The 24,117-nt window shown below is 39.5% G+C and overlaps 1 protein-coding gene across 8 annotated transcripts in view; it reads right to left on the reverse strand.

The window, feature by feature from the left end:
- Window positions 1-24,117, reverse strand: part of LOC121904023 (potassium/sodium hyperpolarization-activated cyclic nucleotide-gated channel 4-like) — an 83,372-nt gene that overhangs the window by 55,785 nt on the left and 3,470 nt on the right. For 4 of the 8 annotated variants that reach the window (XM_042421521.1, XM_042421512.1, XM_042421529.1 and 1 more), the window contains exons 2-3: window positions 23,936-24,003; window positions 19,552-20,223 (exon numbers count right to left, since the gene is read on the reverse strand). In XM_042421521.1, the coding sequence (XP_042277455.1) occupies window positions 19,552-20,223; window positions 23,936-24,003 (740 nt within the window). Of the gene's footprint in view, window positions 1-7,074; window positions 7,144-9,573; window positions 9,631-19,551; window positions 20,224-23,935; window positions 24,004-24,117 lie in introns of those variants that run through there. The other 4 variants (XM_042421544.1, XM_042421569.1, XM_042421553.1 and 1 more) reach the window with 3 other exon arrangements.

Consider the following 24,117-nt stretch of genomic DNA (forward strand, 5'->3'; position numbering starts at 1 on the left):
TGTTAATTACAAATTGTACTGTGACCTCGTCCATCTTCCAAGTCAGAGAGTTTGGATATAAATTGCGCTCTCTGCTGGCTTGGTAATTGAATCCAGATTGGCTCTTTTGTTTTAAGGGTGATATATCCTGGATAATTCATAGATTGCACCATGAGAGGATTCTGTATTGTGCACTGGGCCAGTGAGCTTGAATGATTTACCAACCCACCTTTAACTGGGCCATAAAGATCTGTCTCTGTGCAAAAGCAATTTCAAGAACAGGAGCATACGAAATAAGAAAAAAAAGGATACTACATACATAACCAGGGTAGGGGATGCACTTCTACTGCAAGCTAGCTAGACTACAGCAAGTAATTACTGCTCTTTCACTTCCTTGTTGCAGCTGATGTGTATTGATTTTATGGTTGATTCACGGTGTGTTAAACTAAATAACTCATGGGTTTACAATGAACTGCTGCTCTAACGGGACCAGTACACACACCTGATCCAAAAAGACCTCTGATCTATGCCAAGACAAGTTGAGTAAATTTTGGTTATGAAATTACTTTTTACAAACACATTGGGACATATTTGAGGCCTCGCAGAACATAAACACAAAGATGAAAATAACTTTTCACTTCCAGGGTGTCTTCTAGTTTTGTCCTCATGAGATTTTCTGTGTCTTGTGTTTTTTCTTTGTTGGATGATGTAAAGTTTATTCTTTCATTGATAATTAGGCAGATCTAAAAGGAACTCTTCAAAGTCCTTTGAGACATGCTTGTGATGAAGCACTACATAAATGAATAAGCTTAACCTTGTAAAGTATGATAATCCCATTGACGCTACCACATCATTTAAATGGTTTAGACTTGGTCACAGCTAATAATTTGAGATTTTATTTTAGCTAGCGATGTTCCATTTTCTTTAGCTGTGAGAGGCATGAGAGGAAAAACAAGGGCCATCAATGATGGCTAGCATTGTATTTTCCATGTCACAATTTGTCATGGTTTCCTCCAGAGACGAGAGGTCTCACTGCCTCTAACATCTATGGACGCATTTTACATCACTTTGAATAAAAAATGTTATTGCAAAACCACACAAGCTGCTATCCAGCAGATATTTGAGTAATGTGCGAGAGCAACTCACACTTAAACATGCAAACATAAATATACAGTATACATGGACACACATCTCAGTTTCATGTCTATCGCACACACAGACACACACACACACACACAAACACACTGAGGAAACAGTGACAGTAATTGGAATTCTTCAAAGTAAAAGGGTATCTACAGTTCCAGCTTGTTGTCAAGTGGAGTTATATTTAGACAGACCTTGCCACCACTGTGTTTGCTCATGTTAAGACTGAAAGCTCCAGAGAACAAAAAATACTTCAAAGGAAGAAATGCAAACATAGGTAATAACATATGTTCTTCATATTTCCATGTTCCTTAATATTACGAATGCTAGATAGACTGTGCATATATATAAGCTGCACAGCTTACTAATAGGATGTAAGTGTGCTCCCTGCACTTGACAGGGTCTACCAGCAACAAACTACAATGATCAGTTTATTTCAGTGTCTGTAAGAGCTGCAAATCATGTCCTTTGTTATGCTATTTGTATCAACTGCGATGACTCAACCACATATAATACTTATTTTCCGTGTTATTGTTTTTGCATCTCTGCAGCTTTTTTACTACAAACCAGAAAATACAATCAAAAGTGACAGTGCTTTTTCAAAGCATACCATCATGTTTAAATAGTTTATGTGTTTTTCCAGGCAGCCATTGGTTTTCATTTGTTTCACTATGATCAAGGTAACCCATGTCAGTGAACATCAACTCTGCTTTTACTGTTGTTAAGGTCACATTATCATTGTGTGGCAATACAGTTGTAAGTGAAGACTGATTTAAAATGTCTGCACTTTATAACCACATAATAATAATGCGAGTTTGATGAATAAAAGCAGATGTTACTTTTTATTTGCTTACTTTTTTATCTTAATTTTAAGCTCAAGTTTTAAGTCTCTACAAGTATAGTACATTTTTATACAGCACAGAAATGAGTGGCTACCAAGATGGCAGGAAATTGCATAAAAATTAAAAGTGTTATGGAATACCTTGAGAATATTGATGACCCTTAGTAAATGGACTAAATCATTAAGAGAACACTGGAATGGTCCTTTAAGATAACTCTATTAAGCACCAACAAACAACTAAGAAAATGTTGTGGCACTTGAACTTTATGGGAAAAAATGTTACAGTGACATGAACATACATGTACTCAAATAGAGTAGGTCAGTGTCCCTAATCTAAACCTAACCCTACCTAGCAAAGGTAGTTCAGCACCAGAAAAAAACAAGACAAGCCAGAGAGGTGGAGGCCTGACAAAGATGTCTGGCTTTGAAAAAAAAAAATCCAACCTTACAGAAAAAGCCCCACCAGCAGTTTGAACAACAGAGTGAGGAAACAAACTGAAAGAAATGAAAATAAAATAGTGCCAGAGGAGAGCGCCTCATCATCTTTTAAGAAAGAATAACAAGACAGTATGCTGTGTAAGACCTCTGGACGTCTCTCTGGAAGAATACAGCTACTGATGCCACCTGTTTGAGCAAGCCTCATTTGTTATAGGAGTGTGGGGGATTGGTAAGATCAACAGTGGCTGCTGTATGCTCATTGTGCAAATGCATCTTTTCAAATATAAGAAAACACAGGGCACATGTTCCAACACAGAAAAAATAAAGAATAATAATCTTATCACACTGTCAAGATAAAATTAAGCCTGGATGTTGACACTATTGTGATCTTAATTAGCTGACTTGTCATTTTTATGGTGCTTTTGAAAATTTAACATTATTTTGATTAACACTACAATATGTTGGGACCACTGACTGTATACAAATATGGACATCATGACAGCTCCCCAAAAGTGAAGCCAAAACATTTCAATTGCCCCCTGGTGGCTTGCTGCAGTATAGGTCATAAGTCCCGCCCCCTCCATGTTAGCGGATGGGACATGAGCCAAACTAAAAAAATTGAAGTACACGTCAAATACATTTTTCCCAAAGATGGTTTCTGTTATTTTAGGCAGGTGGTCACATTGATGTTTGTCCAAGTGCTCATTTTTCTGATAAGTTTGTTTTTAATTAGTTATTTGACGATATAAAAAGGGGGTGTAACGTCATGATTGACAGCTGTAACAGTTGCTCTCAAACCTCTGTCAGGTGGCGGGATGGCTGAGGGGGTGAGTCCCATGGGCTGTCATCTTACCGCCCAACTCTACTGAGCAAACTCTGGCTCCAAACGACATCACACAAGCAAGATGGCAGACTCCTCGAAAGGAGATATTTTGGCTTCGTTTTTGCATAGTGGTAGGAAGTGGAGATGAGTCGTCCATATTCATATACAGTCAGTGGTTGGGACAAGAAAAGAATTATGTACATTTATGTGCATTTTTAGTCTGTTTCATATGTATGTGTCAACTGTGGTTTTGCATGCACTTGTTCATGTGTGTCTGTGTGTGTGCATGCGTGCATGCATGTGTAGGGTAAATGCTCATGATTTCTCCTTTTCACTCTTGCAGTTGCCTCCTAATGGAGGTCAGGCCACCTAAACATAGCAGGGATCCATTTACTGTGTTTTATTATGCACTGGGACCCTGACATAGAAGAACATTGTTCTATAAATACAGTTGGGCAAAGTGCGGGATGTGAGGCAGACATTTCAAAAGCATTAAACAGTCCCATATCTCTGTGTGCATCCCAAATCACAGACTCATGCTGTGTAGTGGTATACCACCTGTTTTGAAATAAAATGAACGGGGAATGCAGTGACCTAGCAATGGTGATATAAAAGTGGTGTTCCTCAATGTAGCAGCAAGAGAGGAAAAATAAGGTTTTATCCTTTTTATGATTCTAGTTTTAGTTTTACTGTGTTTTATCTTACTGCATAATAGTCAGACATCCCTAGTGATACTCGGGCTATTCTGGCCACAACTCAAGTACATAAAAAATGTTAAACTGGCAACATCTTTAAACTCTGTGTAAATGATGCGTAGTGAAAAAGATATTTTATGTTTGCCAGACAATTCGAAAAAATATGGAAACTGCAGATGCCATGACTTTTTGACACTTTTTTCTACATGAATCAAGCTTTTGGCTTGGTGGTTTGGTTGTAAACAGGAAGCATAAAATAAAAATGTCCCAAAGAGCTTCACAGGAAACAAAAGATACCAGGCAGATAAAAATAGTGATAGCAAAAAATACATCAAAAAACATGGCCAGAGCTTCAGTGTGAGTTTGTGAAATTACAGCATGTGATCACTGGGGAACATCAAATATCAAATTGAGCTTATGAACAGAAAGGAAAGGATGACAGAGCGGTTGAATAATGGCATGTGTGTGGCAGAAACTTTTAAAAATGAGGAGTGGAGAAACAGTGAACTACTGGAAACACTGAAAGCGAAGTAGCAGAATAGCTCACACCTAACTTGTTATGGTACTGAGAGTTCACTGTACTGATGAAGGGAGCCCTGACATTTTGCTGTCTGGAGGGACAGAGCGACAGCCCACTCTGCTCTCCAGCGGGGTGACCAGGGACAGCAGGAACATGTTGTCACCCTTAGAGTGCATCTGACTACACGATAAGCCTCTCTCATTCTCCTCACCCTGCCAGCCAAGCTACCTGAAAGGGACTGTGAGAGCCACCACAAACAGCCCGAGATGGACATACACTTACCATTCAGGGTAGCCTATATTTAAATTGAGGAGGCTTTGGGGTATATATAGTCCTGCATATACAGGGAATATATATGTTTGTTTTTGTGCATGCGTGTGTACACTTGTTTACACTTCTCAAGTAGAGATGTCTATCTGTTGGCTAACATGCTGGGAGAGTGATGGCATAGCAATGCAAGCAGATCATCTGTCATGTCAGGTACAAGTGGCAGACAGCATTTAACAGTGTCTCCCTTTATTCTGCACCACACTGACTGAATGGGAACAGCAAAAGAACAGTCAGTGCCACACTTCCATGAGGGCACCAGCCAACATCATGTGCACTGTAAATGAGATAGAAAGTTATCTGTTTTTGCATAAAAAAGCAGTTTACTTTTTGAATAATTCATTTGCTTGTTGTATGTGTGTGTATGTGTGTTTGCTCCCATTTTCTCTCTAAAGATTTGTTTGTCTTCAGAAGTACTAATTCAATATATCCCTGAGAATTCTGGCTCATGTTATGTTAAATATCAACAGCACAAATCCCCCAATTCATTTGGTTGTGACCACCACATGCCTATATACACTTTACAGTTGTTCTCCCCCAAAGCCGATTCTGATACTCTGATTCTTGAGGTTTTGCCGAAAACCGATGTGACAATCAAATACTGGTGCACTTTTTTCTTTTTCAGTTTGAAGTTTGTATACAGTAGCTTACTGAGTGGTAACATGAGTGTGTAACACACATCACCTGTTCAGTATATGTAGGCATTTTAATTTTAGGCTTGTGCAAATTTTATTACTTAATTTTTATACTGTTATATTTTAATACTGTTAGAGAATGTTAAAAGTGTACTGTTGCAAGTAAATAAACAGTGTTCAACACCTTAGAAATCTTGTTTTCCCTGACCTCCAGTGGTTTAACTTCTCATCTTGCTGCACTTATGTACAGGTGTACTCCAGGATGCCATGACATTACTCCTGTCAGTTGGGTGTGGTCAGAGGTGAAACAGGCAGTGAAACACTGCCTTTCAGTCTGATGTTAAGTTACTCTTTCAAAAACAGTATTTAAGGTCAATCACGTGGCTTGCTCACATTTAATACTCAATCTGTTTAGTCCTGCGTGTCAGATTGGTGCATTGAGGCTTTTTCTACTACTAGACAGTGATTTTTTTGCATAACTGAATGTGGCCCTTTGCAGGAAAATGTATACACTGATCCACAGAAGTTAGCACAACTGCTTTTTGACTTATTTCATAGAAACTGCTTCACTGCCATGAGATGTTTCTGTATCTGATGCTTAAGTTAAGGAACACAGTATTTAACTGAAATTTAAGGGTACACGCTACATCTCTGTTTAAGAAGTGTCTATTGTTTATGTACTTTTAATATAATAAAGCATTAATATATTTTGCCATGCATCATGTTTAATAGGCTACTCTAAGTAGGCTAAATGTAAACATAATGCAATATTCTGTGATTTCATTTAAAATGAATTCATTTAAAATAACATCTGCCTTATTACTTTTTAAAGCCAGAGTAAGAGAAACTGACTACTTTTTTTTTACTTAACTGCTCATGCTATTAAAGAATATTTTTCAAAGGAGCAAAACAATACATTTTCAAAATAATAGGCTACATTTTCAGACTTTATATTTCGCTGGGAGAAATGACAGCACAGCTTATTATTAGAGGATGTTTGTTGTTCCTTTGACACTCCTGCATTGATCTAACTTCCTCTGTAGCTGCATTTTAGCTGTAAATAGCTGTTATAATAGTTTAATTGTACCAGTTAAAGGTTATATAATAACAGAGAGCAACAGCTCAATTAAGACCGTTTCTTTTTTTGAAAGAATGAATTACAAGAATGAATGAAAATTAAGCAGGGAAGGTACATTTTACGCAAACTACACTTATAGGCATGTGGGGAGGAAATCTATGATAAAGCCTGTCACACTCAATGCCGGGATCTGACTACAAGATATATTTGCCTGGACCGCAACAGCAGGGCCAGCCCTACACATGTGGTTGTCCATGAGTGAGTGACTGACTAAGTGAATGAGTGAGTGATGAAGTGACAGCATTGGTCGGCAGGCCATGTGTTGGAGTTTCCCCATTGGCCATTGCTCTTTCAAAATGAATCAGCGCAAACAGTTTTGTACTTCCAATTTTGTCCTTCCAATTTTACTTAAATTCACTGACATTATGCAAACTTTTGCTAGTCAAACTCTTGTCTCCAAATTACCTAAATACATAACTGATGAAAACAGAGACCAATGCAACGCAGAGCAACTGTGTTTCCTTTTCCAAGCTTTCAGCTGCGGTGTTAAATGCAGAGAGGTTGGCTAAACTCCTGTTTAAACAGACGTACCTACCGTCTACCGTCTCCTCCTCTACAGTCCAGTGTGATCGACTCTCCAGCAGTGCTAGCAGCAGCCGGCAGTAGAGATCCATGGTGAACTAAATACCAGGATGCAAAGTTTTGATTTCTTTTGATGTTTTCACATCACAAACGATGAACAACAGCATTAAATTACGAGTCTTGCAAGTAAAACATGGGACTCATGTTGCTATTATATCAGTTTAGTGTAGGTGCGCTTGGTTGGTTGGTAATTTCCACCGCAGCCTCCAGATGACTATACAATATCCAGGAATTCACATTATAGATACTACCACTGACTATCCCTGTAACAAATTGGCCACAATTTTGGACACTCATACACGGTCCAGCCATATACTAGGTTTTGAGACTGGCAACAAGTATGACCCCTACCAATCATCGTTCAGGACCTTGCATGAGTTCATAGGTCATTGGGGAGGAGGGTCAAGAAATTCTCAAGCATGGTTACAGAAGCGCTACTGTATGAGTGATGCTGGTGGTCTTGTGTTCAAAAAAGAAGAAGAAGAAAACGATTGTGGACCCATTCCTGAGTGTCATAAAGAGGACAGTACAGTATGGGCTGTCTATCCTTCAAAGAGAACTTGAGGTAACGAATGTGTTAACTTGTCAAGAACACATCGTTGTTCTTTGTTTATGTCACTCTACAAGGCCCATTCATCATTCCTGGCATTCATAATCAGGCCCAACGCTGGACAAAATTGTGTCAAAATCGGGCTGAATTTGTGTAGTCTGATCCCGGGATAACAGGAGAACAACATCTGTGGCATCAAAAAAATGACTGTGTATTTCCCATAAAAGAGCATCACATTGGTTTTAAACAAGCCAGTTGGTAAACACAGCAAGATTTAAGTGTCTGGGAGAAAATAAAAAACAGGTTAAAAGGGTTAATCCTATTTTTGTTGTCACCCGCTCCAATGAACTGTCATAATGGCGCTGTCTTTGCTAAGCACAGCCAGCAGGTACACTGCAAGCACATCACTGACACTGGGGCTGTGCAGTCGCAGGCGGTTATATTTAGGTGAGGCACGCTGTTTTATCAAACCTAGGCTAAGAAGATTTCATCAGAGGTAGAGGCAAATCTCCCCAACCTTAGGCTAAGAGAAAACAGAGGGATTTACTAAATACCTACGGAGGGAGAGGAGAAGCAAAATCAACTTAAACGAGTCAACCTTACCTAACACTGCTAAAAGAACTCATAAATAAGATTACAAGTAGTTCTGTGGTAAGGCATCAAGGTAAGGGTGCAGGGTATGATTTTTTATTCACCTCTAAAGCTCTGTCTAGGACTGTTATTCAACACAGCCGAGAGAAACACAACGCTAAAGACAATGTCACATCCACTGCAGTAGAAAACAGCCTCTAACAGATAGAACCCCTTATAGGTAAGCACTGACAAATGTAAACACAGGAATATATAGCCATGTTACTGTTACAGGTGCTCTCAGCTGATCAGAAGGAGCATTTACAAAAACAAAGCATATTCCTTTAATCGTGATTCTCTATTAACGGTTTAAAGGGAGTTTAAACTATTCAGTAGTGTGTTAATCAGATGGAATTTCTATTTTCTTTCCACTTCATCTTCATTCAAAATCTGAGGGAAAATCTCTTCATGCTGTAGTGTGTCATTCAAAAATATGCCCCAGATCCAGTTATTGAAATAAGTCCAGCCTAAACTTGCTCTGATGTTTGAATAGTTCAGAAGTGTGCACTCAAGAGCTCTGACTAAATAATGAAATCACCAAAGCTACTTTGCAAACTGACCAGATGTAATCGGGAGCCCACTGAGAAGAATTCTCTGAAGTAGCCAAGCCAAGTTCCCTTTTCGTACTATTGGATTTTTTTTTTTTGGCTGTTTCTGGAGAGGCTCTGCCTGGTGCCAGTAGTGGCTACACAGTGTCCCTGTCCTTGTCTGTTAGGCCCTGCAAAGTCCTTCACAGCTTCCCAGAGCACAACCTGCTACTTATCTGCTCATAGGAACAAAAACTGTACAAGGGTAGTCTGCAGTCAGCATATAAATCTGCCCTCTGTGGGGAAAAAATAGACAGACAGTGAGTGGCAGGGCTGCAGAAGACATGGGGAGGACAGAAAGCTCTCCAGCCGGTGCCATCAGCATGCACTTATCCCACTAGCATGTGCCAGTATCTGCACTCTGGCTTTGTGTGGACTTCCATCCTGCCACTAATTGCATCTGTGTTTTATCGTGATGCCTTGTTATCTCCCGCAAGGTCTTAAGGGTCATGTCAAGGGGTCTCCTGTCAGCCAGCCACAGAGTGTGGCAGGGAAAACACTGGCCAGCGCCTCCCAACTGAACACCAATCCCCTCCCCCAACCATCCCGCTGCAATGTTGGACAGGAGAGAGTTAGAGAGAGAGAGAGAGAGATGGAGCAAGGGGGCTTTCTCTTAACATAGATGAAGTGCTAAGATAATGTATTGTCTATAATACCAGGAGCTGGTCACACTGTACACCATCACCTCATGCCCTTGCTCTGGGCTGCACCAGTACTGGGCCATTATCTTCACCACTTCAGGTGCTGCAATCAGCAAATGGAGCAGCCACAATGACAGCCTTTTCTATCCATCTCCAAAACAGTGATCTGAGGTCAAAGGGCGAGAGGAAGAGTAGGGGAACAAAAAGAAAAAAAATATGGGGAGAGAAAATATGAAAACAGTGAGAGAAAATGAAACATATTAAGTCTAAAAGGGAGGGTGAGAATGAGGAGAAAACCATGTCAGTTTAGTCTTTTGGACATAGAGGTTTTCTTTCCATATGGAACAGCATTACTATTTTTTTCTGGATTCACCATCTCTTGAAAAAAATAAATTACAGGGAAAAAAAAAAAAGTAGAGGTAAATAAAACCAAAATTAATACAGCTTAAAAGCTGATGGAAAACCCTCACTAAGAAGACACTCTGAGCATGAAATCAAATCAAATCGGTGAGGAGATGCAGTTTATCTGATTTTTACTGGTCTGCGTGAGTAAGCAAAAGCGGAGGCTTATCTGACTGTTAAACCAAACAGAGCAGGATTTATCATGTTTATTTGTTAGCTCTCTAATTTCTCAATTGTACATGCTAAACAGGGTCAGGAATTGGATTTATACACACACACACTTTTCTGACGCCTCCCTATTCAATCAAACACTGGGTAACATTTACTAGTATCATGACCAAAACCAGAGTGTGGGAAAAAAAAAGAGGACATGCTAGCAACTATGGAGATGGTGAAGATAAATCGGGAGTCATCCCCCATAGCAGAGGAGACAAACAATCTGTCTCCCACCAGTGCATGTCTCATAATCCAGCCATTTGTCTGAGTCTTCTAGACACCCAGCGTGTGGCAGGGCCAGGCCAAACACATTGATCCAGGGAAGTATTTCCTGTGAATCACGCAAGCCACACACAGAGTTCTTTATTCAGTGCACTGGACTTTGGCCCTCTGTCTGAGTGGAAACCCTACTGTTTCCAAAGGGCTTTAGCCTTCTATTCAGTCTTACATAGTGAACAGTGGAGAAGTGTTGATGCCATCCTCCTGCCATGTCTGTCCTGCACAGAAGGCTGCTGAGAATGATTTTAACAACAGAATAATCACAGGTGAACTGCCAGCAGCTTGTGTGAAGGATCATTATGTGAACTGGCATAAAGTGAACTGGCATAAAATGTAGAACTCTACTTTATATACAAGATTATTTCCTTGGCTCCATTGCAAATTGATATTTTTGCGTAATTATATTTTTGCCCTTTTCCACCACCTGTTATACTTTACAAATTAAATAGTTTTGAGCAAATAAAGTCTGATAACTAATCAGATATGGAAGTCATGCACAGTCAAATCAATATCACAATTTTCATGCAGTATTTTTCCATTATCAATATATGATGCAATATGGCCAGTGTTTGAAAAATGGTATATAGAAGAGTCATAATGATTTTAGCATAAACATTCATTCTTGACCTCAGCAACAGTAGTTTGACAAAAAAATCTTATCTTAAGGTCCACTTACAAGCTTTTTTCTGCTTTCAACAGTATGTCATGGTCTTCATCAGCGTTTGCTCAGTTGTCATGGTTAACTGTACTACTAGTGACTGAAACTAATGTTCACCAAATGATTAAGAGACAACTGAACCAACTCCACGACAGTTGAGCAAACTCCACTTGATGATGAAGACTGTGAAGGGAGTTGAAAGCTTAGAAAAAGCTGGCGAGCGGACCTTGAGTTATTTGTCAAACCAAAATGATGTCCAACGCGATTAACTTTTTTTTTTTTAAACTACAACACAATATGATTGTCAGTTCCACTGAAAGTTGATAAATGTTAGTATGGATTTATTTCCCATGTAGCCATGCAAGAAAGATGAAAGATAATGGAGATGTAGAGGGATCAAATGCAACAACAGTCTTGGCACAATGAAACTGTTACATGACCAATGGCTGCCCACCTGAGTGACCTACAGGTGGAGCTGATTAGCATTACTAGCACATACCACTAATTGGCTCTGAACTCAATAGAACTTGCCTGTGAAGCTGACTTTGTAACGGTGAGTGTATTACATTAAATTTAAAGTGCTTTTTAATACGGTGTTTCTCATGTGTCCACCCCCTGAAGCAACATATCGGTGCCAGTTTCACATCTTGGCCATTTCCTATCTAGGCTGATAGGAAAAAAGCAATCAAATTTCAGAGAGACAAGGGGTGTGAGAATCCACCTGGGACACAGGCAGGTCTGAAAAGGTCATCCTGTATGTACTAGAATCTATGTGAGGAGGAATGAGCAGGCTGGGGCTGCAGCGTGCACGCAGAGGTCAACGCAAGGGAAGATGTGATTCGGTTACTGTACTATACAATACAAACTATGCATTAAAACATCTAGGTTTGTATTATGGAGAATTGCACGCTACACTAAGCAGTCTCTTGGTTATGCATTGCATACTTATCACCAACTGAAGGACAAATCTAGGTCAAAATATAGTTTGCAATTAATATTACATGATTATTTTAACCTGCATGGGGTGTAAAAAGGTATCAAATATCAGACCAATTTGTGTCTTAGGTGAAAAACAGTACTGCGCTGCCTTATAATGTGATTGTTTGTGTTTTGGACCTTCATTGCTTTGTTAAAGTGAGCAAATCTCAGCCATCTGGCTCCTATCTAGGCAAGAACAAACCAAGAAAAGTAGTTGCGAACAGTATTTCACCCATTTGTGTGAATACCGAGCCTGATGGAAGACATCAGAGAGAAGTGATAGCATGCAGGAGGTATTTTAACCCAAGCAATCTTAATTATTCATTCCAACCATGCTGACAATTCCCATAAAAAACAGTATGCTGTGCTTTCTTGATTGCTGGCAACCAGGTCAGTTCTTTCAGAAGTTTTACTTTTTTATGTGCAATAAATTAAAGAAACTTCTTCAGTCATTACACGTGGCTTAGTAAAAGCAATAATATCAGAGAGAATATATTTTTTACTGTGTTTGTCAATTAGGTGATGTTGCACAAGGCTGAATCACTGTAATACGCCTAAGCATAGTAAATAATGCCCTCTTGGGTACCATTGGAAGATTACACCTATATAGAATCTGTGTTGATGTTGATTGCTTTTCAACCGGCACTGATTACATGTCAGACGTCAGACTAAAATTAAAACTAAATGTTTAAAATTAGATTTATAACCAGAGCCACTGTTTGGATGGAAAAAAAATCTCACTGTGCCACAGGGCAGCGTACAGCATGCAGTAAGCCATCACTGTCAAATTCAGTGTTTATCTCCACAGAGTTACAATCACTTCCCTAACAGTGAGTTGCAAGCCCCTTTTGCACAATTCATATGTTAAGTGTCACAAGGCTCACAAATCCTGCTGTAACCTGTTTTTTCTCCTTTTCAACTGCTCTCTTGCATGAGCAGAGTGGACAGGTGAAGTCAACAAGGGATCAGTGTCTGTCCACCGTATGGAATACAGTAGAGCGAGCATTCTTTTTTTTTTTTTTTTGCACTCCTCTCTTTTCTAAAAATGATATTCTAGCATAGCCACAAGCAGGATGTGTCAACAGGAATACAGAAAGGTCCATGGAGGTCTTGGTCACTCTCATGCCACATACAAGACACCTCACACATAACTTGACTATGGCGTGATAAATTGTTAAATAAAGAAATAAATACGTTTTCTCCATCAACCCCCCTAAATGTTGAGATAAGTGAAACTGACATATTTACCTCTGGTCAGTGGGACAATAATCACATCTGTCTAGTGGCAAGGAAAATAAATGTGACACTGAAATGTGTTAAAAGACGGAAAAAAAAAACTTGAGAATAGGTTTTAGGTGACTAGTGTTGTGTATCCACCTGGAGAGATTATAAATTGATGTTGCAGTGCAGAGGATGGTGTAGCAGGAAGGACACACAACATTACATTTGTCAGGTGACCAAAATACATCAAGCATGACATGTGGCACTTAACAGAAAATGCTTCCAGCAGGCTTTCCCATTTTCAAAATGTATATGATGTCCAATCAATCAATATAATCTCACCTCCAGATTACCATCACTTTGCCAAGGTTAAACTCAGCTCTCTGCCTAATACATAAAGCTGAATTAAATGACATATCAGGAGAGGAAAAAAAATCCCTGACATGCAAAAAAAACAAAAACAAAAGGCCATTCTTGTACAGCTGTGATCACGTCTCCTGATTTCACACTCCCACACAAGTGTGCCTGGTGAGGTCACGCGGTACCGTTCAATCATTCTGCCACTATGACAGGCAACCTTCTACCCACCAGCTACACACATCCTCCCTGGGCTCCCTCCATTAAATAAATTGTGCTGTAATAATCTCTTGGCTCCTAATATTCGTGGATGAGCACAGCAGCCTATTTTGATTACCCCACTTTCAGGCCCAGCCAGAACCATCTGTAATCCCCATGTTTTACCCTCACTAAATTAAAGGAGGAATTATTTAATGGGGACCGAAAGGAATAGTGTCATTCATCCCATGTACTGTAGTGTCAAATCTCCTTTTCTTCCACCTTCCCATGCAGAGTAACACTATAAGACAAAAGGGCATGGTCCATTAGGGCACAAGCTAACACTTGTCTGGACTCCATTCATGCATCTTTTATTTGATCTTGCACAGATCTTGCAATGATCATCATTAAGATGTGCCGCACAAAAAACAAAGTAAATGGTGCTCAAATATCTAGGCTTTACATTCATCTCCTGCAGCTTGCCAGCACCTCACCTTGACCTTTGTGTAACTCTCACCCAGACTATGACTCCTGCCACCGCCACAAGAAGGGGAATCACCATTGCTGCACTCGTGTATGTGCCTCCATCTCATTTTTCAATAAATCCACCGATGGCAAGCCAGAGGCCCCACGAGACCCAAACAAATCAATAGCAAAACATACTCTCAAATCAACAGTAATCAACCTGACTGAAATAGAGAATGCTGTTATTTAATCTGATCCCATACGCTTACAAACATAATACACAGAGATACACATGTGCACACTCTGGTGCAACAACTGTAACTGTTCTCCTCAACAAAAAGCATGTAGCTGTTAGTACAGAAGGTGCTAATGTTTGATAAGGACTGTACAATATTTAAAATACCTTAAAATAATCAAGTCAGTTTTATTTATATAGCGCCAAATCACAACAGAAGTTATCTCAGGGCACAGGTCTAGACCATACTCTTTAATTTACAGAGACCCAACATTCCCCCATTCCCCTCCTGAGCAAGCACTTGGCGACAGCTGCAAAGAAAAACTACCCTTTAACTGAAAGAAACCTCAAGCAGAACTGGGCTCTGGATGGGCGGCCATCTGCCTTGACCGGTTGATAATGGCCATGGGAATTATTTCCGCCACGTTTCCTACTAAATAAAAGTACAGTCTATGTATATGTAGCACAGCTATCATTTTATTTTTATACTAATTACAGTACACTTAGCTTTCCTATGCCATGTGTGTCTTCTGATGATGGATCTATCTGAGTCAACATAGCTATGCTAATATTGTGAGAAGCTGTACTTTTTTTTTTTTATTTAGGCTAATGAAGGAAATTTAAAATATTATGACACATTTTAGCAAGAGAATACAAACATCAAATCAGAAACTGGTTATATTAATAGGTATGTTACCTATTAATTATTAATATAATGTCATATTAATGTATTCATGAGCATAGTGCACATTTTCATTTAGTCTACATTTTGTTACTTCTCTTAAACTATATCAAAGCCTCAAAGTGCACGTCAGTGACTAGATCTGCTCTACTTTTCTTTAATGTATTCTCTGCAAAAAAAATAACAGAAACAAAATTGTAAGATGTCTTTTCACAGGATTTATTTTTGCCACTGTCTAGGTAAGTGTCTTCTGGGAAACAGCGCTGGATGTGCAGGAGGAATAAAAGGCTGTTGAAAAAGTGGACTTTGCAGAAGGATTCGCCTGACTGTTGCAAAGGGATTTAACTGATTGACAGAAACTGCAGGACAGCTGACCCCCCCTCTCTGATAGTGTTAGCAACATGGCACTAAAGAAAAAAAAAGGAGGGGAGGGGGCGCTTAATAGAGCCTTCAGTGCAAAAAAGTTCTAATGTGAGACATCTTCTTTTCTATCTCTCCAGGGAAATGTGGAAGACTTCCCAACAGATGTGTCCTCTGGGCTCTGAATCACAAGATAATTAAAAGGCACTTGACGATCAGAGGGCTGCATTCTAATATTGCGCCGCATCAATTGTCTAGAATTCCGCACAATACTGTTGCACTGATAGAATCCACTCAAAAGCCTCTATGCAAAGAGCTAAGCAAAAAAAATAAATAAATAAAAATAAATATATATATATATATCACCTGGTTTTTATCATGAAAAGATAGGGGATCCGTTCTGTGAAAGGGGTAACATTTTGTCAATCAAGCACTGAAATATTCTATATATCTTTAAAGGGGTAATAAGCATTTTGTGACTTATCAATCTCAGCACAGTTTATGGTACAGCGGTCACATTTTCTTTACAGAGGCATGTAAGCTAACAGAGCAGAGCAGATATCCAACAGAAGCATCCAGTGAGAGCAGGGCAGAGGGGACAGTAATCTCTGCCCCCATCATGTGTATTGTTCAACAATCCTATCAAACCCCCACAGATATTTTATGGTCCTCGTGTGCTTAAGGACAGTAAAAAATCTTCATTTAAAAGACTCCATACAACTCAGTCATTTTGTAGCAACGCTTGTCTCCTGTTTTTTTGATTTGTTTTATTTTGTTTGGGTGCTGGATGTCACCATGCAGCTAGCTCACTGACCACATCTCCTGACTGGAAAATGCTCGTTCAGAATCGAAGGAGGCTGTTCAGCTTTGGATCTGGAAATGAGGCTGTAGATTGGATTATGATGCCATTTTTAATCCGTCTTTTTCCCTTGCAAGATATTGCTCCTCCCCTGCTTCTTAGCGTTATACAATACTTGACAAGAGAAGATTTTGCTGAATTCTGGCGCAGTGATGACTCTGTGATTCCTTGTGACACTCTAATTTGAGCTTATAGTGCCAAAGCTTTGATGCAGACATGGGAATAAAACTTTTAGTCACAGCGACCCCTCTTCTTCTCCAGGCCCATTAAAAGATCCCTCTCATACTCCTTGTGTACTTTAATTACAGTCATCTTGTCCTGTCTCTGATCCTGATTTTGGAGGAAGTGGGCGTCCAAGTATCATGTTTCTCCTTCAGCTCATTAAAAATAAAATATGAGCTGTAACTCGTCTCAACATGCTGACATGACGTGCTATTTCTCTCCATCTAACATTAATAAGTGTGTTTCAAAAAAAAAAATGCTTGAAACATTTTAATACTGATTAGGTGTTGTACTTGTTGGCTTCCTGAGAGAAGTGGTTCAATAGTGGGTCATCATATTTAAATTTACTTGTCAATTGCTGCATTTATGTTTGCTTTTCTTTTCCTTGTCAGTCACGGAGAAACATAAATTAATCTTTTCATACAGTGATAGCCAAGACTACATTTTTCACTCTCCTGACTGAGTACCACGTCTGTGGTTTTAATTGTAGAGTTGAGTGATTACGTAATCATAGTATTGAGTGCTTGAACCACAAGCAAACCACTCTCAGACTGCCAAAATGGTTTAATTATGGTAATATACAGTATCCTCCCTCAGACCCCGAACAAGTGGGTGGCTAACCTCATTTTTTAGAGCACTTCTCTCTCAGTGCAATTTAATCTATCTATTTATTTATTATTTCCACCTCACTGAGAGAGTCACACGTGCGTCTCCTTGTAGCGAGCGCAGTGTGGAACAGAGCCCCGATTTCTTGCTCAAAGACACTTCAAAAAAATCTCTGCCCTTTCAGTATGAGAACAGTCTCCCCAAGCCCCAAATCACCCTCTCTCATGACATTTAACACAGTGAGTAAGAGAGCAGAGGGGGTCAGAGGAAACACAACCAGCTGGGAGGAGCATAACAAAAATGGCAATCTGTCTAAAACTTTGTCTCACCTCCTCATGATGACCTGCACAACCTGTGTGTGGATTTGGAGATAGTATGAGTGAATAGTTCTGTAACAGCAGTAAGTCTGATATCCACCTGCATAAGACTGTCTGACATGTGGTGTTACAAGAAAGCATTTTTCTTTTGTCTGCAAAAAACTCCTATTTGTGTTGCACAGATATTCCTCTTCTCTCTTGCTATCTGTCTACAAACAAATAGTACAATTAACAAGTTGCTTTACATTCATGACAGCTTAAGTCAACTAACAGACATGAGAGTCAATCTTAAATATAAATTCAACAGAAAACATCCAGTGTTGCCAGCAGTCACAGTACATTTCTCCCACTGGATAAACAGTCAGATAAATTTGTCTGCTCTCTATTCTAGAAAGTCATATTTAGTCTTTTTCACTGACACCCCGGGCCTGCGAGCAACTTGCACTACAACTCACATGTCTCTCAAAGTCAGACATCTTGTTCTTGGGGTAGAAATGACACACTTTTGTGGTAGGTGATAGTTTCTGTATCGTATGTCATTAGACAATCAAACACTAGGCAGGCTAGACAGGATTCAATGTCACAGACAAGGAGAAAATGTTACAGTATGTGTAACAATGACAATCCTGCTCTGTATCCTTTTACAGCAACACGGATGTCTCCATGTGACTTAAATGATAAGATGCATTGGTGAACTAAATGCCAAGGCTGACACAGCCTGTAATTAAATAGTTTTGACTGAATTATTGAACTACATGAAAACGTGGTAATTTAAAGAAAAAAGACAAGGCTCATTACCTACCACAATAAACAGCCATGATATACAATTACTAAAATTTTGAGAGAATTAGAAGCTACATATGGAGCAGTCAATATAGATTTTTTTTTTTCCAAATTTGATTTCACAGGATATATTTTATGTTGTTCAAGCCACAGCAGTACTGTTTTAAATAAACAGCTCAGTGACACCTCCTATGAAGTGGTTGTCTGAGATGCAAGTAAAGATGCATACATGCATTTAAGTTCATTAAGTCCAAAATCATAAAAGCAAGAATGAAGGACTTTAACTCCAATCTCTCTTAGCCGTTAAGAGCCTACATGTGGCCATGAATCAGATGCATATGGCCAATAACAAACTCAAGGGCACTAATGGAGAGAAGTGTGCAGGACAAGAAAGAAGAGCGATCATAGACTCTATGAGTCAGTTTTGCTGCTGTAGTTTGCCACAATGTTAAATGCAGATGTAAAATGTGTTGATCATTTCAAAATGGCTTTACAACTTTAACGACTAATCAAATTAAATTCCAATAAAAATGACTTATCCCTGTTCATTTTCAAAATACTATGTACAAAAGAAGAGAAGAAAGAAAGAAACTCAATGATGTGATGTGAAGGCCTCATCACTAACCCTAATCAATGGATAAATCATGTCCCCTAGCTGAGCATGTTTTCTCAAATAAAGGAGCAGAAACCCCTGAGGGGATTCAATTTTGTATTCATTTGAATAGCATCTGCACAAGATAGGTAAATTGGCCTTATTAGTAAAGGATGTGTTATCTGTGGGTTGTTCCATAACACAACAGTGTGTCTACAGGCCTCTTGTGTATCCTGAAACTAGTGAATCTTATTCTTCTGCTGCACCAAGAACTCCCTTATTAATCTATCAAAATTGGTACATTTTGATGATTTTTCATAAAGCAGTAAAGTCAATTTATTACAATCATGGCCTTGGTAAAATGTGGCCTAATATTTCAACGTGTAGGAGTAGGATGTGTAGGATAAGTGATGAGGGTGCTATAAAGCTGAATAAAACGATGAATGGGCTGCACCAGAGATGATGAATGTACTGGTAAATGATAAACACACAGAGAAAAACATCTGAGCCTGTGCCAAGGCATTGATAGTAACGTGACGCTTTATTCTAAGCCTTTTGTTGTTCATGTGTAAGGTGTCTACATTTAGCCTACCTGAAATCACTGTAGGGGTGAATAATCCAAAATCCGGCGGATTTAACCCGCTCTTGTTCCCGTTCAACCGCTTTCTCACTTCCAAACATCCTCAGGGAGAACTTGTTGACCCCTGGCTGAAGCATTGCCCCAAACTGTCTGTGCATGAACCCAGCTTGATATAATCTCTCGTCGTCCGGCAGAATTTGATCGATGCCATCCAACTTTATAAACCCTGACTGCTGGTCTTGGGAATCATTTTGGGTACCTCCGCCACCGGTGGCCCCTTGCGCGCCTTGATCCGGCGGCCCATCACCGATGGCTCCGGGGGGGCTCTCCTCGCTCGGGGTGACATCCCCCTCGGTGATGAGGCGTCTCTCCTCCGCCGAGTCCGAGTCGTGCACATGCCGACTTGTGATGGACGAGAGGCTGCCTCGAAATCTCCGGCAATCTCCATTTGAGCTGGTCTTCATCGGTCTCCCTATGTCCGTCTCCATGATCACAGACTCCCCACTTTTGGTCTCCCCGATGCCTTTGCAGCTTCCCCCAGAGGTCGGCGACGGCAGAGGCTTCATCCTGATACTCTTCCTCCGGGTGTCCTTGTCTGCGTCTTCTCCTTCACCCATTATAGATGCTTTCTGTCCAATGTGTTGTGGCAAACTGTAGAGCCTTTTACGCATGGAGGAGTGCAACCTGTCCATTATGACATTGAGACACAGTGGAGAAAATTAAATAAATCCAAATTGTTAGGCTGTACTGTAACGATTATTGCCACCAGCCCAGCGCTCCCTATCTGTTTGTGAGAGCGATCAGTCTGGAGCTAATCTGAATCCCTGAAAGCCTGCTACACATGACATGGACCGCCGTGGCTCTGCTGAAACAGATGAGAGACACTCTTTTTCATAATTAGACTACCTGACAGTTTGCATATGTCCTCACGCACAGCCTGGGCGGTCCGCTTGGCCACTGCGTCCCCGATGTACATCTTTGTGTCGTTCCGACATTGTGCGCAAAAGTGGAAAAAACTGCTTGAAAGTCACCTTAGCTTGACATGTGAGGGACGTGCCGACGGACGGTGATATGGAGACGAGGGAAAGGTCATGCACAACGAAGGATGCTCTTCTCACCAGATATTTTGCCAGCTGCCATCAAACAACGCGACACAATCGTGCAAAAATACAGTAGAGCATTCCAGGGACCGCTGACATCACTGATCCATAGTCAGGGTGCGTTTTGGTGAATTGTGAATATTCATGATGCTGATCTATTGGGTTGCCATAGGAGCGAGAACTGCAAATAAGCTCAGCCCACCTTGTTTAAAGGGGAATGCTCTTCCCATTCTTAAAACGCTCTCCTGTTCTCTTAAGTTAAGGCTACAGGTAGGCAATGCAAGCTCATTGTTCAACAATACATGACTGTTGGCTCCACGTAGCCTGTTTGCCATTCCCACGATCAGACTGATCCACTGCGTAATTTGCGCACATTAAATGGTTCAAACTAGAATAGGATGGTCAATTTGACAAAGAGTGTTTTATCAAACAGGCTTTCATTAGTTGGTTGAATTGCAGCTACAACACAGACCTGTAATGCTTGAAAAATATTAATATTTTTGAAATCTAAAATATGATTTTCTTCCCGTTTAGGGGAATACAATTTAGGCCACTTCAACGATTAGAAGATAATGCAATTGAGACTTACAGACTTATGTTTCGTTTTCCCCATCCAAATCTGTTGTTTGGCATGTTTCCTTTTTTATTTCTGTCTATCTAATGTGGTTCAAATATAGACACACGATTCTGTAAAATTATGTGTAATAGCAGGGTCATTAATTTCCTCATCATTTCCACAAAAACAATCAGACATTTAAGTGAAAAAGGAAGGTCCTGAGTTAGGGGGCATGACAGTTTCAGTATTTGCAGATTTTGTTTTTCTGTAATAAATTTCAATAAGGTTGTGACAAAAACATCCCCACTTCCCAAGGAGGTCCACATGATGAGTTTACATGACAATTAGTCAAAGCTCACTTTATCAATGATTTTCATAGCAAAATGCTTGGCAAGGAAACATGGGAATAAGTGCAAACAATACAGGATTTGTTTAGTGTAAAATCAACCAAAATTCGATTCAATTCAATTTTCACTATTAATTTACTGTACTGTATCTTTGTCTTTAACTTATTAAAGTGATGAGAAAAAAATACTCACAAGCATACAGTAAGTGACATATATACTAGAATGTTAACAAATAAAATTAGTTCAATAGATGAAATATTCTCACCGACAGATCCTCACAGGTCAGAATTTTAAATGAGTATTTATAATTGTTGAGCAGACAGACTTAGATTCTTCTACAGTGGACAATGTTGCAAGTAAGTAACATAATTCTCTGTCTAATGTGCTGATGTCAAATATAATCCAGAAAGCATTTCACTAATGAAAAATAGTTGGAAATAAATCTAATTTAAGAGTTATTGTTTACTGTGCTAATTTTGCAAAATGTCACAAGATTTGATTCCCCATTTTGTAAGATGCCCCTTTCCAAAGTTTAATTAATGAACCCACTTATTGGCTAGATACAATGTCAGTATGGCATTGGAGGGCAAAGGGAGAGGTAAATAAAAAGTACATCTTGTCGCCCTCATCTTAAAGAGGGGCTCTGTCTCAAAATCTATTTGTAAGACTTTAATTATATTGTACTCACTTGTTGTAACATGCACACAGAAAACCTGGGGCAAGGTAGTACTATTCCATCATAGGAGTACTATAAGGCTGCATCCAACAATTACTTTCATTATCAACAGGTCTAACAATTATTTTCTTTATCGATTGATTGTTCAGTGTATAAAATGTCCGAAAATTGTGAAAAATGCTTATCATTATTTCTTGAAGCCCAAGTTAACATGTTAACATATAACACATTACTTGTTTTGTCTAAATAAAAATCAAAAAATGTTGAGTTTGCCATACTGGAAAACTGGAAAAGGGATTTCACTTCCCATTTTAGAAGCTGGTACCAGTGAATTTTTGGTATTTTTGCTTTAAAAAATGACCCAAACAATTTGTCACTTATCACAATTGTTGCCAGTTAATTTTATATCAATCAACTCATTATTTAATCAACAAATCATTTCAGCTCTAGTGTACCATTTATAGGGGGGATCAATCGGGGCCCAACAACAAACTTCTGCCCTGGGGCCCCCTAGGAGCTAAATCCGGCCATGTGTTTGAAGTAATTTAAAAACAGTGAAGCCATTAAATAGTTTGTCCACCAGAGAGCCCTGAAGAGCAGGTTTATTTTTCAGCTGTTAAAGGACCAGTGTGTAGGATTTAGTGGCATCTAGCGGTGAGGTTGCAGATTGCCACCAACTGAATACACCTCCCCTCACCCTCCCCTTCCAAGCGTGTAGGAGAACCTACAATGGCCGCGAAACTCACAAAAAATGTGACAGGCCCTCTCTAGAGCCAGCTTGGTTTGTCCATTTTAGGCTACTGTAGAAAACATGGCAGTGAAACATGGCGGCCTCTGTGGAAGAGGACCCGCTCCCTATGTCGATATAAAAGGCTCATTCTAAGGTAACGAAAACACAACGATTCTCATTTTCAGGTGATTATGCACTAATGAAAACATACTTATGAATATTATATTCCATTTCTGCCAAGTCCGTTCCGCTAGATGTACATTCTACACACTGCACCTTTAAATGTCCCTCTTCCCCTGCCTTGGTCACAGTTATAAAGAAAAGAATTAAAGAGATCATTTAAAAAACTGTTTATATCATGCCTTTGTGTAAAAAATGTATGGCAATATATTATTATTGGATTTTATAAACCCTCTGATATTAGTGTTGGCCTCACAATTCCAGTATCAGTACAGTTATAAAATCAAGTGTCAAAGTGCTGAAGTCCTGAATGGTTACAGATATGGCTTTTGATTGACACTTATTCAAGACAAGAGTGCTTAATTAAATCAGTCATTCTGATTTGGATGTAAGGTAAAATTTTGAGTGATTTCAGTTCAGTTATGTAGGCCTTCATTTTAATTAAAGACAAACCTTTGTGACTATATGAAACACACATGTCACAGAAATACACACTCAATATGTAAAGTTAGTATTATCCCATACTGCACATGACTTTGGTCACAGTGCTAAACCGCCCCATATTTAAGAAATGTCCTCACTGCATACACCAAATAGAGCAAACATTAAAACTTGGAGAATATATGTGGCCATACACTTTAGCACATTTATTTATTGTGTGATATGTTTTAGCCATGCTGACACTGTGCACTGAGCGTTTTTTCCTGTACTGACAACAAGTGATCATAAATTCAATTTATCCTGTTTGGTATGAAAGTCTTACTGAGCCATCAACATTTTCTTTCTCCCTTCTTTCTCATGTCCTACCTGTCCTGTGCTGTGCCTGTGACTAATATTGTTCCTCTCTTGTTAGTCAAGTTGGCTCCTGGCTGGATCTGAGAAGCAAAATAAAACATTAGGGAAATCATCAGACAGGATGTTGGATGCTGTGAGCCAAACATGGTACTATCTAGTCAGTCCAAGTTTGTGCTTCTCATAGTATCATAATT

This window comes from Thunnus maccoyii, chromosome 1, assembly GCF_910596095.1.
Source record: "Thunnus maccoyii chromosome 1, fThuMac1.1, whole genome shotgun sequence".
Taxonomy (NCBI): domain Eukaryota; kingdom Metazoa; phylum Chordata; class Actinopteri; order Scombriformes; family Scombridae; genus Thunnus; species Thunnus maccoyii.